This window comes from Scyliorhinus canicula, chromosome 13 (assembly GCF_902713615.1).
Source record: "Scyliorhinus canicula chromosome 13, sScyCan1.1, whole genome shotgun sequence".
Taxonomy (NCBI): domain Eukaryota; kingdom Metazoa; phylum Chordata; class Chondrichthyes; order Carcharhiniformes; family Scyliorhinidae; genus Scyliorhinus; species Scyliorhinus canicula.
In genome coordinates this window covers 138,416,792-138,432,758 of record NC_052158.1, presented here as the reverse complement: position 1 = coordinate 138,432,758, position 15,967 = coordinate 138,416,792, and the positions used below count along the sequence as shown (strand labels likewise).

Genomic DNA, 15,967 nt, shown 5'->3' with positions numbered 1-15,967 from the left:
TTACATGTCCCACCTTTACTAACCCCTTACTCTAAGCTGAATTCGGCCCCCCCCCCCCCCCCCCCCCCCCCCCCTTCTGCTGATGATTAATTTTCCGCGAAGAAGTCGACGAACGGTTGCCACCTCCGGGCGAACCCTAACAGTGACCCTCAAGGCGAACTTGATTTTCTCCAAACAGAGAAAGCTAGCCATGTCCGACAGCCAGGTCTCCGACTTCAGGGGCTTTGAGTCCGTCTCCGGGCTACCAGGGAAGCAAAGACCAAAACGTCTGCCTCTTTCTCCTCCGACACCCCAAAAATCGCCACCTCTGGACTCAGTGCCACCCTTGTTTTTAACACCGTGGACATGACATTTGCAAACCCCTGCCAAAATCCCCTAAGCTTCGGACATGTCCAGAACACGTGGACATGGTTCGCTGGTCCTCCTGCACATTTTGCACACCTGTCTTGCACCCCAAAGAAACTGCTCATCCGGGCCACTGTCATGTGAGCCCGGTGAACGACCTTGAATTGTATTTGAACCTGGCACATGTTGCGGACGCATTGACTCTGCTCAACGCGTCTGCCCATAGACCATCCTCGATCTCTCCTCCCAGCTCCTCCTCCTACTTGCGCTTCAGCTCCTCGGTCTGCGTCTCCTCTGACCCCATAAGTTCCTTGTAAATGTCAGAGACGCTCCCTTCTCCTACCCAGCCTCTGGAAACTACCCTGTCCTGAATTCCCCCTGAGCGGTAGGAGGGGAACCTGTTTACGTGGGAATTCCCGCTCCTGCAGATACTTGAATTTGTTTGCCCTCGCCAACCCAATCTTCTCCTCCAGCGCCCTCATATTTCGAAAGCTCCCCTCTATAAACATATCCCCTATCCTCTCAATCCCTGCTCTCCGCTATATCCAGAACCCCCCATCCGGGCAAAGCGGTGATTATTACAGATTGGGGACCAGACCGATGCTTCCTCTGCTCCCACATTGCCCCTAAACCCTCAGGGACCACCACCACGGGGCTGGTGGAATACCGTGCTGGCGGGAACGGCAGAGGCGCAGTTACCAATACCCCAAACTGGTGCCCTTGCATGAAGCCGCCTCCATACGTTCCCATGCCGACCCCTCCCCCACCACCCAGTTCCTGATCATGGCTATATTCACCGCCCAGTAATAGTTACTAAAATTTGGCAGCGCCAGCTTGCCCTCTCCCCGACTCCGCTCAAGCATTACCTTCCTTACTCGCGGGGTGTTGCCCGCCCAAACAAAGCCAGAAATCACTTTGGTTTTTTTTTTGGAAATGTTTTTTATTGAGTTTTCATATTTGATATCCAACAAATTACAAATTATTAGAAAAAAAAACACGCGAAAATTAACATGTATATTTACAGGTAAGCATCTTCATAATAACAACTGTGGCCGCCCCCTTTAACCGGCATACATATTTTACATTCCCCAATATGGCCGAGGCACATGTTTATAGGCATTTATTTACAATTTGGTTTTGGGCCTTAGCTTGCCATCAGACTGTCGCTTGCGGCTTTGTCCTTCCTTTTTTTTTTTGGAATAATTTTTATTCAAGTTTTCAACAAATTTTATCACAACAAAGAAAAACAGTAACCCCTCCCCTCCAATACAAAAACAATAAATTAACAAGAAAAAGAAATAAGCGTAAAACCATGCGAACAAACCCCCATAACGAACCCGTAGCCCTCTTTCCCCCCCCCCCCCCCCCCCCCCCCCCGGGGCTACCTTCCCCCGATTCCCGTCCATTTTCCCCTGATTCGGCCACCCGACTATTCTTCATCTTATTCGTTGGCCACAAACAGGTCCCGGAACAGTTGCATGAATGGCTCCCACGTTCTGTGGAAGCCGTCGTCTGACCCTCGGATGTCAAATTTGATTTTCTCCATTTGGAGAGATTCCGAGAGGTCGGACAGCCAGTCTGCAGCTCTGGGTGGTGCTGCTGACCGCCAGCCAAACAGGATTCTACGGCGGGCGATCAGGGAGGCAAAGGCAAGGGCGTCCGCCCTCTTCCCCAGGAATAGATCTGGCTGGTCTGAAACCCCGAAGACCGCCACTATCGGGCATGGCTCCACCCTCACCCCCACCACTTTGGACATAGCCTCAAAGAAGGCTGTCCAGTACTCCACAAGTCTGGGGCAAGACCAGAACATGTGGGCATGGTTGGCCGGGCCTCTTTGGCACCGTTCACATCTGTCCTCCACCTCCGGGAAGAACCTACTCATACGGTTTCTTGTCAAGTGGGCTCTATGTACCACTTTTAGTTGTGTCAGGCTGAACCTTGCGCACGTGGAGGTGGAGTTGACCCTGTGCAGTGCTTCGCTCCAGAGTCCCCACCCTATCTCAATCCCCAGGTCATCCTCCCATTTCTTTCTTGTTGCGTCCAGTACGGTGTCGTCCCTTTCTACCAGTCGGTCATACATGTCGCTACAGTTCCCTTTCTCTAGGATACTTGCGTCCAGTAGGTCTTCCAGTAGTGTCTGTCGTGGCGGTTGTGGGTACGTCCTTGTCTCCTTTCGTAAGAAGTTTTTGAGCTGCAGGTGCCGTAGCTCGTTCCCCCTGGCTAGCCGAAATTTCTCTGTCAGTTCGTCCAGTGTTGCGATCCTGCCGTCCGTGTATAGGTCCCTGACTGTCAGTGTTCCTCCGTCCTGCCTCCACCTTTTGAAGGTGGCGTCAGTCGGTGCTGGTGTGAACCTATGATTGTTGCAGATGGGAGCCTTGTCCAACATTTTGGTCAGGCCAAATTGCTGCCGCAGTTGGTTCCAGGATTGGAGGGTGGCTGTCACCACTGGGCTGCTGGAATGTTTTTTGGGTGGGGATGGGAGTGCTGCTGTGGCGAGGGCCCGGAGTGAGGTCCCCATGCAGGAGGCCTCCTCCGCACGCACCCACTCGGCTTCTGGCTCCTGGATCCATCCCCTTACTCGCTCGGCTGTTGCCGCCCAGTGGTAGAATTGTAGGTTCGGGAGGGCTAGCCCCACCCTGGATTTTGTTTTTTGTAGGACCTTCTTTGGGATCCTAGCATTTTTACCCCCCCATACGAACGCCATGATAAGTTTGTCCAGCGCTTTGAAAAAGGCCTTGGGGATGTAGATCGGAATGGATCTAAACAGGAAGAGGAACCTGGGCAGTACGTTCATTTTGATCGTCTGGACTCTCCCCGCGAGGGAGAGTGGGAGTGTGTTCCATCTTTGCAGGTCCTTTTTTTTCAGGAGCGCGATGATTCCGTCCATGCTGCTTTGTGGGTCCGAGATGTAGAGGAGCAGATCATCTGCATAGAGTGAGACTCTGTGCTCTCTGCCTCCCCTTCGGATCCCCCTCCAATTTTTTGCTGCCCTGAGCGCGATTGCTAGCGGTTCGATTGCTAGTGCGAACAGCAGCGGGGACAGTGGGCATCCTTGTCTGGTGCCCCTATGAAGCTGGAAGTATTGGGAGTTGGTATTGTTGGTCCGTACGCTCGCCATGGGAGCGTTGTGTAGGAGCTTTACCCAAGCGGTGAACCCTGTTCCAAGCCCGAACCGCTCCAGTACCTCTGAGATATTTCCATTCGACTCTGTCGAAGGCCTTTTCTGCGTCCAGGGAGATGATCACCTCTTGTGTTCTCTCCCCGGAGGGGGTCATTATCACGTTCAGCAGGCGCCTGATGTTCGAGGTAAGCTGTCTACCTTTGACGAAGCCCGTCTGGTCCTTTGTGACCACCTCGGGTACACAGTCTTCTAGCCTTTTGGCTAGGATTTTGGCCAGTATTTTGGCGTCTGCGTTCAGCAGAGATATGGGTCTGTATGACCCACATTCCGTTGGGTCTTTGTCTTTCTTAAGTATCAGCGAGATTGAGGCCTGTGCTAACGTGGGTGGCAGTGTGCCCCCAGCTAGCGAGTCTGTGAACGAGATCACTTTGTTGACCCGTTTTAAAAAGGACCCCCCCCAGCTAATGACAACGGGAGCGCGTCCCATCTCCGAAAATTGTCCTTCATTTGGTCTACTAGCTGGGCCAGATTTAATTTATGCAGCCGGTCCCATTCCGCGCCACTTGAATGCCTAGGTACCTAAAGCTTCCCCCTACTAATCTGAGTGGCAGCTCCCCCAATCGCCTCTCCTGTCCCCTCGCCTGGATCGCAAACATCTCACTTTTCCGCATATTCAGCTTATACCCCAAAAACCGGCCAAATTCCCCGAGAATCCTCATGATTTCTTCCATCCCCTCTAATGGGTCCGATACACACAGAAGCAGGTCATCTGCATAGAGCGAGACTCTGTGCTCCAACCCCCCTGGACCAGCCCCTTGAGGCTCTCCAAGCAATTGCCAATGGCTCTATAGCTAGCATGAACAACAGAGGAGAGGGGGCATCCCTGTCTCGTCCCCGGTGCAGTCTAAAATAGTCCGATGTCCTATTTGTCCGTACACTTGCCACAGGAGCCTGATGGAGCAACCTGACCCAGTCAATTAAGCCCCACCCAAATCCGGGCCATTCCAGTACCTCCCACAGATAATCCCATTCTACCTGATCAAAAGCCTTTTCTGCATCCATTGCGATCACTACCGCCACCTCCCTACCTTCCGGGGACACCATGATCACATTTAACAGCCTCTTACATTGGCCACCAACTGCCTACCCTCAGCAAACCCCGTCTGGTCCTCCCCAATAACGTCTGGAACACAATCTTCAATCCTGGAGAACAAAATTGTGGCCAGCAGTTTGGCGTCCACATTCAACAGGGATATCTGCCTGTAAGACCCACACAGCTCCGGGTTCTTGTCCCGCTTCAGAATCAGCAAAATCGTGGCCTGTGACATCATCGGGGGCAGCACCCCTCTTTCCCTTACCTCATTGAACATCCTCATCAACACCGGCCACAATATCCCAGAGAACCTTTTATAAAACTCCACTGGGAACCTGTCCGGACCCGGGGCTTTACCCGCCTGCATGGCCTTCAGACCCTCCACTATCTCTTCCAACCCGATCAGGGCCCCCAGCCCTTCTACCAGCTCCCCGTCCACCTTTGGGAAATTCAGCCCCCGCCAAGAAGTGCCTCATCCCCGCCGGCCCCATAGGGGGTTCCGACTACCGACGTACAGCCTACTTTAGAAATCCCTAAACACCTTATTCACCCCTGCTGAATCTCCAACCAGGTTCCCATCTCCGTCATTTACTTTCCCCATCTCCCTGGCTGCCTCCCTCTTTCTAAACTGCTGTGCAAGCATTCTGCTAGCCTTCTCTCCATACTCATAGATTGCCCCCGTTCCCTTTCTCAGCCGCTCTACCGCCTTCCCTGTGGTTAACAAGCCAAACTCCGCCTGTAGCCTCTGCCGTTCCCTTAAAAGCCCTGCCTCTGGGGTCTCCGCATACCTCCTATCGATCTGTAGTATCTCCTTAACCAGTCGGTCTGTCTCTGCCCTGTCCACCTTCTCCCTATGGGCCCGTATCGAAATCAGCTCCCCTCTGACCACCGCCTTCAGTGCTTCCCAGACCATCACTGCTAAACTTTTCCCCGTGTGGTTGACCTGCAGGTAATTCTGAATGCATTTCCTCAGCCGCTCGCACACCCCTTTGTCAGCCAAAAGTCCCACATCCAACTTCCAGTGCGGGCGCTGGTTACTGTCTTTACTAACCTGCAGGTCAACCCAGTGCGGAGCATGGTCTGAGATTGTGATTGCCGAGTACCCGTGTAAGGCCCTGCTCAAAATGAAGAAATCGATCCGGGAGTACACTTTATGCACGTGTGAGTAGAAGGAGAACTCCTTCACCCTCGGCCACCCAAATCTCCGTGGATCCACCACCCCCATCTGCTCCATGAACCCCCCTCGTTCCCTTGCCATTGCTGGCACCCTGCCCGTTTTCGAGCTTGACCGGTCTAAGCCAGGATCAATAACTGTGTTGAAGTCCCCTCCCATGACCACCTGTGTGAGTCTAGGCCCGGTATCTTCCCCAGTATCCTCTTTATAAACTCCACATTTGGCGCATACACATTTACTAATACCACCTGCACCCCACTCCAGTTTCCCACTGGCCATAATGTACCGACTGCCCACATCCGAATTCTATCCGCCTCAAACACCACCCGCTTACTGATCAGGATTGCGACCCCTCTAGTCTTTGAATCCAGTCCCGAGTGAAAGACCTGACTGACCCAGTCTTTCCTCAATCTAATCTGATCAGTTACTCTAAGATGCGTCTCCTGCAACATTACCATTTCCGCTTTCAGTCCCCTAAGATGCGCGAACACAGGTGTCCTTTTGACAGGCCCATTTAACTCTCGAACATGCCAGGTGATCAGCCTAGTTGGGGGGTACATTGCGCCCAGCCCCACGCCAATCAGCCATCCTCTTTTTTTTTTTGGCCCGCCTCCAGCCCACACTCCACACCTCCTCCAGCCCGCCCCAGGTAGCCTCTGCCCCCAACCTCTGCACTGTCCCCTGGCCCAAGTCCCTCCCTCATCAGCAGAACATTCCCACCCCCCCCCCCCTCAATCTTCGTAACAACACTCTGTAACCCAACCACGTTGATAAACTGAACATATGCACACCCCCCCGCTGCGCTTCCGTGAGCTAGCCTGCCCAGATAGCTTGGTGGCCCCCATCCCTGGTGCCGGATAGTGTCCCACCTATTGTTCCCTCCCCACACCCTGCTCATACAAACAAACTCCAACATCAAACAATCCCCACACAATTGCCCGACAGAAAAACACCAAATTCTAAAGAAGCACACCTCCATCCCCCAACAGTGCAAATGAAAACCTTAACTCACTCGGCTCTGCCACTGGTCCCAAATCAATACAGAAGGCATTACAAACCGCTACCACAAAACGAAAATGAGAACTTTTTTTTTAAAGAACAGAGAAGTTCAGAAGTTCTCAGTCCACCAGCAGTCCTTTCCTATTCACGAAGTCCAGCGTATCCTCAGGCGACTCAAAATAAAAGTGCTGTTCCTCGTACATGACCCAGAGACGGGCCGGATACACAAGTTCGAACTTCACCTTTTTCTTAAAAAGGATCGACCTAATCTGGTTGAAGCCTGCTGTTCTCCTGACCACCTCCATAATCGGGTCTTGGTAGACCCGCAGGATATTATTGTCCCACTTACAGCTCCATGTTTGCTTGGCCCACTGTAGAATGCACTCCTTATCCAAGTACCTGTGGAATCTCACCACCATTGCTGTCGGGGGGTTGGGGGGGGGGGGCCTGTCCACCTCCAAGGGTCGGAAGAATGCCCCATCCCCCAACAGCTTCTCAAACATATCTGCGATGTATGCCCCAGCGTCCGCTCCTTTGCCCCGGGAGCCTAACAATTCTCAAGTTCTGCCGGCGGGACCTATTCTCTAGGTCCTCCATCTTCTCCAGGAGCTTCTGCTGGTCTCTCGGCATCCCCACCTCCAACTCCACCATAGTTTGATGTTCCACCTGCTCAGCCAGCGCCTTCTCCACCTTCTGGGTCGCCCGATCTTGGGCGTCCAGTCTAAGCTCCAGCTGCTCAATTGACTCTTTTATCGGGTCCAAGCAGTCCCGTATCTTCTTGGCAAAGCCTTCCTGAATAACTTGCATCTGCTGCTCCGTTAACCGCTGGGTCGACAAACCAAAGGTCCTTGCTGTCTCCTGCTGCAGCTTCAGCCCAAGCCTTCTCTGTCTTTCTGTTTCTGTCTTTCCGAGCACTTCTAGTCCTTCTCTCCATGCACCTATGTGGAAATTCTTCTTTGGGGCATTTGGTTTCCTGCGGTGCAAAGTAATTGTGAATTTGAAGAGAAAAATGAATGCTTTTCTGTATAAAATTACTTGCCCATTCTCACAGTGAAGAGGATTGGTATTGAAATGTTTCATTAGTGGTAAATCAAATACTGTTCACATTATAATATAAAATAAAAACAGAAAATGCTGGAAAACCTCATCAGGTCTGGCAGCATCTGTGGAGAGAGAAAGAGTCACCTTTTTGAGTCCATATGATTCTTCAGAGATTGTGTATTCACATTTATTTGGCTCTGTTGGTTCTCAACAATGTGGCAATTTCAAATGAGATTTTCTCTACCAGGTTGCCCCGTTTCACATTTTCGTGGTTAACATACTGTCTCTTTTTCATCTAATAGTTTCTCCATTATTTGATGTATGATTCAAGCATTAGTTGTTAATAGAATGTTTTTGCTTTCACCAGGGTCTGACAGTTTGCCAAGTGAAGTTAGCAAATGGTTTGCTAGTGCATGGACCTCAGTGCCAGTCAGATAGTGAAGCCCAGGAGAAAGCTGCAGCATTTGCATTACAGCGACTGGTACAAACAACAACCTTGGCTATTTTTAACTTGCTAATTTGCCAGTTAAGAATTCAACCTATTTAAATCTTTTAGAGAAGCCTTTTAGAGAAAATATGTTTTTGCTGTCTGATTTTTAGATGCAGTATTTAACTGCTATCTTATTTTTTTGCTCTCTCAGAATGCCACAGGACAAAATGTCCCCCTTCCTCCAAATATGTTTCCCAGTTATCAACCAGTAACAGGAACTATATCACCTCGAGTCATTCCACCATCTTTCAGTCAGAGCTCTGGTAAGAAATATCTAGTTTATGGTAACTAAAATATTAACACTCATTACTGTAGCTTTTCCTTTTAGTTCTTAGTAACCCACAGTACAGAAACAGTAGGACATCAATGTCTGTTTAGAAAAGGTGTAAGATGGCCTTTTGGTGGTGGCCATGAGCTGAGAGGTCATGCACAAGGTAGTTCCCGCTTGGAAACTTGGTTTTTGACCCATTTCTCATGGTAAACAAGTAACGTGGTGGGAAGAAAGTTGAAGCAAATGAAATTGGTTGGTTTCTCCTCGGGTGTGGGATGTCTAGGGGATATAACACGAGCCACAAATAAATCAAATAAAACCCCTGCTCCAGATTCAGAGGACCCACATGGCAGAGCGAAGGAGAACATGGCGGACCTCGCCAAGTCATCGACGCCCTCCCAATTGCTGATGGAGCAGTTAATGGAATTTATTGTTGGTGAATTGCAGAAGCAGAGGTGATGTGGGAAGATCTGGCTAAGGCGACTGAGGTGGCAGTAGATTCCCTTCATGTGGCAATGAAAAGGGTGGCTCAGCGATTGAAATTGCGACGATTTGGGAGATGGACGACGGTCTTGAACCACAGCAACTGGATTATCTCTTTAGCGGCAGAAGTAGCAATGTTGGCGGAGGCCCAGAGAGTCTTGATAGCCAGGGTAGACGACCAGCAGAACTGATGTAGGTGTCAAAACCTGAGGATAATCGGCTTACCATAAGGAATCGAAGGTAGAAGCGCCACTGAATACGTGGCAAAGATGTTCGGGAAACTGCTCGGGGAGGGGATCTTAATGGAACCCCCCACTCCCGAGGTGGACCAGGCACACCAGTCGCTGTTCCAGAAGCCGGGATCCGGGTAGTAATTGGTCGTCTGCACAAGTATTTAGACAAGGAGTGAATTTTTAAATGGGCAAAGACCACACGAGACAGTAGCTGGGAGAGACGCTCCATGCGAATGTACCAGGATGTCGGGCCTGATCTGGCTAAACGTAGATCTGGGTTTAACAAGTGTTCTTCAAGAGCAATGTACGGTTTGGAATGCTGTATCCGGCGAAACTGTGGGTCATGTTTAAGGGCAGAGACCATTATTTCAATGTGCCGGAGGAGACAATTGACTTTGTGAGGCTAAATGGTTTGGAGAAAAATTAATGGTGGTGATGAGCCGTTATGGAGTTTGTGTTTTTTTGAATGTTTGAATGTTTACAGGTTCATGCGTTTGTTCTTTACCATTTTAAATGTTTTTATTATACTGAGTTCCATGTTTCTTTGCAAGAGTTTGGGTTGGTATGTCCTGTTACTATGCAAGGAGGGTAGAATGCTGGTAATGCAGGCTTCTTTGCGGATGGGTTTGGGTGAGGGCAGTGACGACGGCTATTTTGGGTGGGCCTGGAACTGAGGCAGGCCTGGATGGGGCTGGATATTCTCGTGAGGTGGATTCTGAGATCTCCCTTTCAGGATGGTCAAGTGGAACATGAGGGTCCTAAATGGTCTGGTTAAAATATCCCGAGAGTTTGCTCACTTGAAGAGCTTCAAAGCAGCTGTAATCTTTTTGCAGGAGATGCATTTGAGGATTAGGGACCAGATGAGGCTAAGGAAGGGATGGGTGGGGCTGGTGCTCCACTCAAATTTGATATGAGGTCGAGAGGGGAGGAGCTCTTGTTTAACAGGAGGGTGGCCTTTATGGCAGACAGTATTTTGATGGACCCTGGGGGCTGGGGAAATATGTGATGGTAAGTGGGGTTTTGGTGGGGGGCGTGGTGGTTTTGTTGAGGGGCAGGGAGTGCAGAAAAAGGTTTAGTCAACCGAGAGAGAGGAGTTCTTCTTCTCACACATGCATTGGGTATACTCCCGAATAGACGTTTTTATAGTGGGGAAATTAGTACTCCCGGGGTGGTGGAGGCTGAGTGCACTGAGATTGGAATATCTGACCATGCACCGCATTATGTGGAAGGTCAAGCCCAGCGACACTTGTGGAGGTTAGATACCGCACTCCTGGCAGGCGGATTCTTGTGAGAAGGTAGCCTCGACCACAGGGAACTATGTAAATTTATTTCTTTTTAATGTTTTTATTGGAGATTTTACGTTATGACAAGTAAGTCTTATCATCATACAGTTCAATTATACAGTTGCATTGTGGTCATAAATAATTTACACCCTTTTACTATATATGTGTTCGAAGTTTACATTTGTGTTGACCAGATCATGGTCAACCCTGACAGTGCTCGCACTTATCCTCCACCTCTGGGAAGAACCTGCTCATCCATGTCCTGGTTAGGTGTGCCCTGTGCACCGCCTTTAGCTGCATTAAGCTCTGCCCTGCGCATGACGAGGTGGAGATTACCCTGTGCAGAACTTCGATCCAGAGTTCTCCCCCTATCTCCATGTCCAGCTCCTCCCCCCCCATCTTTTTGCGTCTCGTCCACTGGGGCCTTTATCTCTTCCAACAATCTACAAGTTGCACTGCAGTAATTCACCAAGGTTCCTTAGCCAGCATCTTCCAAACCCACGACCACTACCATCTAGAAGTACAAGAGCAGCAGATACCTATCTATCTCTGTCTTAAAGACATTCGGTGACTTGGCCTCCACAGCCTTCTGCGGCAATGTTCCACAGACTCTCCATCCTTTGGCTGATGAGATTTCTCCTCATTCCTGTTTTAAAAGATCGTCCCTTCAGTCTGAGGCTGTGGCCTCTGATTCTAATTTCTCCTACTAGTGGAAACATCCCCTCTCCTCGTTCTCTCAATCTAGGCCTCGCAGTATCCTGTAAGTTTCAATAAGATCCCCCCTCATCTTCTAAACTCCGAGTACAGACCCAGAGTCCTCAACTGTTCCTCATCCAACAAGCTCTTCATTCCAGGGATCATTCTTGTGAACCTCCTCTGGACTCTTTCCAAGGCCAGCACATCCTTCCTTGGATACGGGGCCCAAAACTGCTCACAATACTCCAAATGGGGTCTGACCAGAACCTTATACAGCCTGAGAAGTACATCCCTGGTCTTGTATTCTCGTCCTCTCGACATGAATGGTAGCATTGCATTTGCCTTCCTAACTGCCGACTGAACCTGCATGTTAACCTAAAGAAAATTGTGAACAAAGTCCCTTTGTGCTTCTGATTTCCTAAGCATTTCCCATTTAGAAAATAGTCTATGCCTCCATTCTTCCTTCCAAAGTACATAATCTCACACTTTTCCACATTGTATTCCATCTGCCAATCCTTTTTCCACTCTCCCAGCCTGCCCAAGTTCTTCTGCAGCCCACCTGCTTCCTCAATACTACCTGTCCTTCTACAGAACTTTGTTTCTACAAACCTAGCAACAATGTCCTCAGTTCCTTCTTCCAGATTATTGATGTATATCGTGAGTAGCTGTGGTCCCAACACTGACCCCTGTGGAACAGCACTAGTCACCGGCTGCCATCCTGAAAAGGACCCCTTTCTCCACATTCTCTGCCTTCTGCCAGTCAGTGAATCTCTGTGCATGCCAGTACCATGCCTCCATCAGATGGACTCTTCTCTTATTCAGCAGCCTCCTGTATGGCACCTTGTCAGAGGCCTTCTGGACATCCAAAGAGATCAGGTCCACTGGTTCTCCTTTGTCTAACTTCCTTGTTACCCCCTCAAAGAATTTTATCATTTGTCAGGCTTGACCTTCCCTGAATCTGTGCTGACTCAGTCTTATTTTACCATGCAAGTACTCTGCAGTCTCATCCTTAATAATGGAGTCTCAAATCTTACCAACAACTGAAGTCGGGCTTACCGGCCTATAATTTCCAGTCTTCTGATTCTCTCCTTTCTTAAACAGGGTGTTACATTAGCCATTTTCCAATCCTCTGGGACCCTCCCTGTCTCCAGTGATTTCTGAAAGATCACCAATACCTCCACAATCTCCTCAGCTATCTCCTTTAGAATCTTAGGGTGTAGTCCATCCAGTTCAGGTGATTTATCGAACTTCAGACCTTTCAGTTTCCCCAGAATCTTCTCCTTGGTGATGGCCACTTCTCTCACCTCTGCCCCCTGACACCAGAGTTTCCCCTGCTTCCCTACTCCCAGTCTATATTAGCAATTAAAATTGCCTAATATTATTGCTGAAAAAAGACACATTTTGTTAAAGCTTTTTATCTTCCACTCATCTCCAATTTTCTCCGGCCAGATTCACAACGATCCCGTTGGTGGTGGCATATCTCAAAATCTGAAACTAATTCAGGCAGCATTTTAGATTGGGGGCCACAAGGGAGATAGCACAGGTAAAGGATAGCAGAGGCAGACTGGCAATCGAGCAAAAAGAAATCAACCAAACGTTTGAGACATTCTATCGAGGGCTGTACACCTCCACACCCTCTGACGGGAATGCGGAGATTAAACTGTTCCTCTATGGACTGGGCATGCTAGTTGTGCGGGACGATAGGCAGGGAGGGGAGCTGGAAGCACCTGTAGGACTGGGAGAGATAATGGAGAGTATCAGCTCCATACAGGCAGAGAAGGTGCCGGGACTCAACGGGTTCCCGGTGGATTTCTATGAGGAATTTGCACCAGCTCTGGCCCACTAACTCGCTAGCGATGGGCACATTGCCTCCTAGGCCAACACAGCCCACGATATTGAAAATACCAAAAAAGACAAGGACCTGACGGAATGTGGATAATATAGACCCATTTCACTGCTGAATGTAGACGCGAAGATACTCGCAAAAGTCCTGGCCAAGAGTCTGGAGACATGCGTACCAGAGGTGGTCGCAGAGGACCGGACGGGCTTTGTCAAGGGTAGGCAGCTAACTGCGAACACCAGACAGCTGCTGAATGTAATAATGACCCCTTCCGTGGAGAGAACACCAGAGGTGATCATCTCCCTGGATGCAGAAAAGGCCTTTGGCCAAGTCGAATGGAAGTAACTCATCGAGGTGCCGGAGCGGTTTGGGCTCGGGACATGGATGAAATTCTTGTACAACGCGCCCAAGGCGAGCGTTCGGACCAACACAACCAGCTGAATACTTCCAGTTACACAGGCACAAGGCATGAATGCCCACTGTCGGGGCAGCACGGTGGGGCAGTGGTAAGCACGGCGCCGAGGTCCCAGGTTTGATCCCGGCTCTGGGTCACTGTCTGTGTGGAGTCGCACATCCTCCCTGTGTTTGCGTTGGTTTCGCCCCCGCAACCCAAAGATGTGCAGGGTAGGTGGATTGGACATTTTGGGTTGCGAGGGTGAGACACATGCAGACACGCGGAGAATGTGCAAACTTAACGCGGACAGTGACCCAGGGCCAAGGTTTGAACCCGAGTCCTCCGTGCCATAGGCAGCAGTGCTAACCACTTTGCCACGTGGCGCCCTTTTGCACTGGTAATTCGACCACTTGCGATCGCTCTGCGAAAAGCTGGAAGGCAAAGAGGATGCAGAAAGCACAGAGTGTCACTCTATGCAGATGATCTGCTCCTGGTCTTGGACCCACAGAACATCCTGAAAGCAATCATGCAACTTCTGAGAGAGTTTGGAGCCTTCTCGGCCTACAAACTCAACCTGGGCAAGAGTGAGGCATTCCTGGTTTACCCTAAAGGAGAAGGGACAGAGATGGAGGGACAACCGTTCAAATTAGCCCAAAGCAAATTCCGTTACCTGGACATCCAGACCGCCCATGACACAGATCCACAAGTGAAATCTGACCAATCTGGAGGAGGGAATAAAAATGGACTACAGAGATGGGATGCACTCCCGCTTACCCTGGCAGGGAGAATGCAGACAATCAAAATGAACGTAATGCCGAGATTCCTGTTCCTGTCCATATCCATACCGATTTTCATCCCCAGGCGGCCTTTCCTTACCGAACCTACAGTACTACCACTGGGCGGCCACAGCAGAGAGAGTGAGGGGATGGATACGAGAGCCAATCATGGAATGGGTGAGGCTGGAGGAGTCCTCCTGCATGCGAACGGTCCTCCTGAGCACTCGTCACGGCAGCGCTCCCTCCCCCCCCCATCAAAGTACACATCCAGCCCAGCGGTGGTGGCTACATTGAGACGTGGAATCAAATGAGGCAACATTTCGGCCTAACTGAGATATCCTCCCTGGCCCCTATCTGCGGCACCCACAAATTCCCACCGGCCATGCTTAGTGCCACCTTTAAAAAGTGGAGACGTAGGGATGTCTCTACATAGGAGATAGACTTGCGACCTTAGACGAACTGACAGAGGACCTGGACCTACCAATTGGACAGGAGCTGAAGCACCTCCAAATTAAACACTTTCCCCGTAAGGAGACCCCAGGGCCCCGAGAGACACGCTCCTAGAGGAGCTAATCAACATGGACAATAAGGAGGGGGGGAACTGTGGGAACATATACGGATGGTTACTAGACAGAGCAAGACTACCACAGGATGAAACTAGACGGAAATGGGAGGACAAACTGGGGACGGAAGTGAGATGGGGACCCTGGAGCGAAGCACTGAGCAGGGCCAACTCCTCCACCTCCTGCGCTAGGCTAAGTCTTATGCAGTTCAAAGTGGTGCACCGAGCCCACCTGACTAGAACCCAATGAGCAGGTTCTTCCTGGAGGTGGAGGACAAATGTGAACAGTGCCAGGGAAGCCCGGCCAACCTCGCCCACATGTTCTGGGCACCCCCAGACTTGTCTGGGTCTGGACAGCCCTCTTTGAGGCGATATCCAAGGTTGTGAGGGTGGAGGTATGCCCGAGAGTGGCAGTCTTTGGGGTTTTGGACCAGCCAGTCCTTCATATGGGGAAGAGGACCGATGTCCTGGCTTTTGCATTCCTAATTGCACGCCGGAGAATCCTGCTTGGCTGGCTATCAGCAGCACCACCGAAGGCTGCGGACTTGTTGGCAGATCTGGCAGGATTTCCCCACCTTGAGACTATCAAGTACACCATCCAAGGGTCGGACGAGGGCTTCCACAAAGTGTGGGGCCATTCATCAGCCTGTTCCAAGACCTGTTCGAAAATCAGTGGCTAGGAAGAGGAGGGGGGAGAAGGGTTGGGGGGGGGGGGTAAAAGTGAGAGAAAGACAAGGGGGGGGACGCAAGAGACATTGTTGCGGGGGGGGGGGGGAGATCCCAAAGAAGGCACAAACAAAGCATAGTGGGTGAGGAGGGAAGGGCATGCACCCCCCCCCCCCCCCCCTCCCCAACAACAAAGAACAACACCCCAAGTGGGGGGGGAGAGAAAAGAAAAGGGAACATGCCTCCAACAGGGGAAAGGAGGTGGGGGACCACTCTTTAAAAACTGTTGTAAATAAGACATAAACTGGCTTGTAAATATCAGACACACTTGAGATGCTACTTGGTAAATACCATGTGCCTTACACGCCAAATTGTTATACTGTATTTTTAGATTGGGGGGCATGTCCGTATTGTTGCCAGTTTGCGGAAATCATAGGTTCATAATATTGGGGTTGGATGCAATGTACAAAATTTGGAAGAGGGATGGGTGTGAGAGATTT

At 50.4% G+C, this 15,967-nt stretch overlaps 1 protein-coding gene across 5 annotated transcripts in view; it reads left to right on the top strand.

Annotated features, from left to right (window-relative positions):
• xrn1 (5'-3' exoribonuclease 1) overlaps positions 1 to 15,967 on the top strand; it is a 146,185-nt gene that overhangs the window by 121,831 nt on the left and 8,387 nt on the right. For all 5 annotated transcript variants that reach the window (XM_038817150.1, XM_038817149.1, XM_038817148.1 and 2 more), the window contains 2 exons: positions 8,141 to 8,254; positions 8,415 to 8,526. In XM_038817150.1, the coding sequence (XP_038673078.1) occupies positions 8,141 to 8,254; positions 8,415 to 8,526 (226 nt within the window). The remainder of the gene's footprint in view (positions 1 to 8,140; positions 8,255 to 8,414; positions 8,527 to 15,967) is intronic.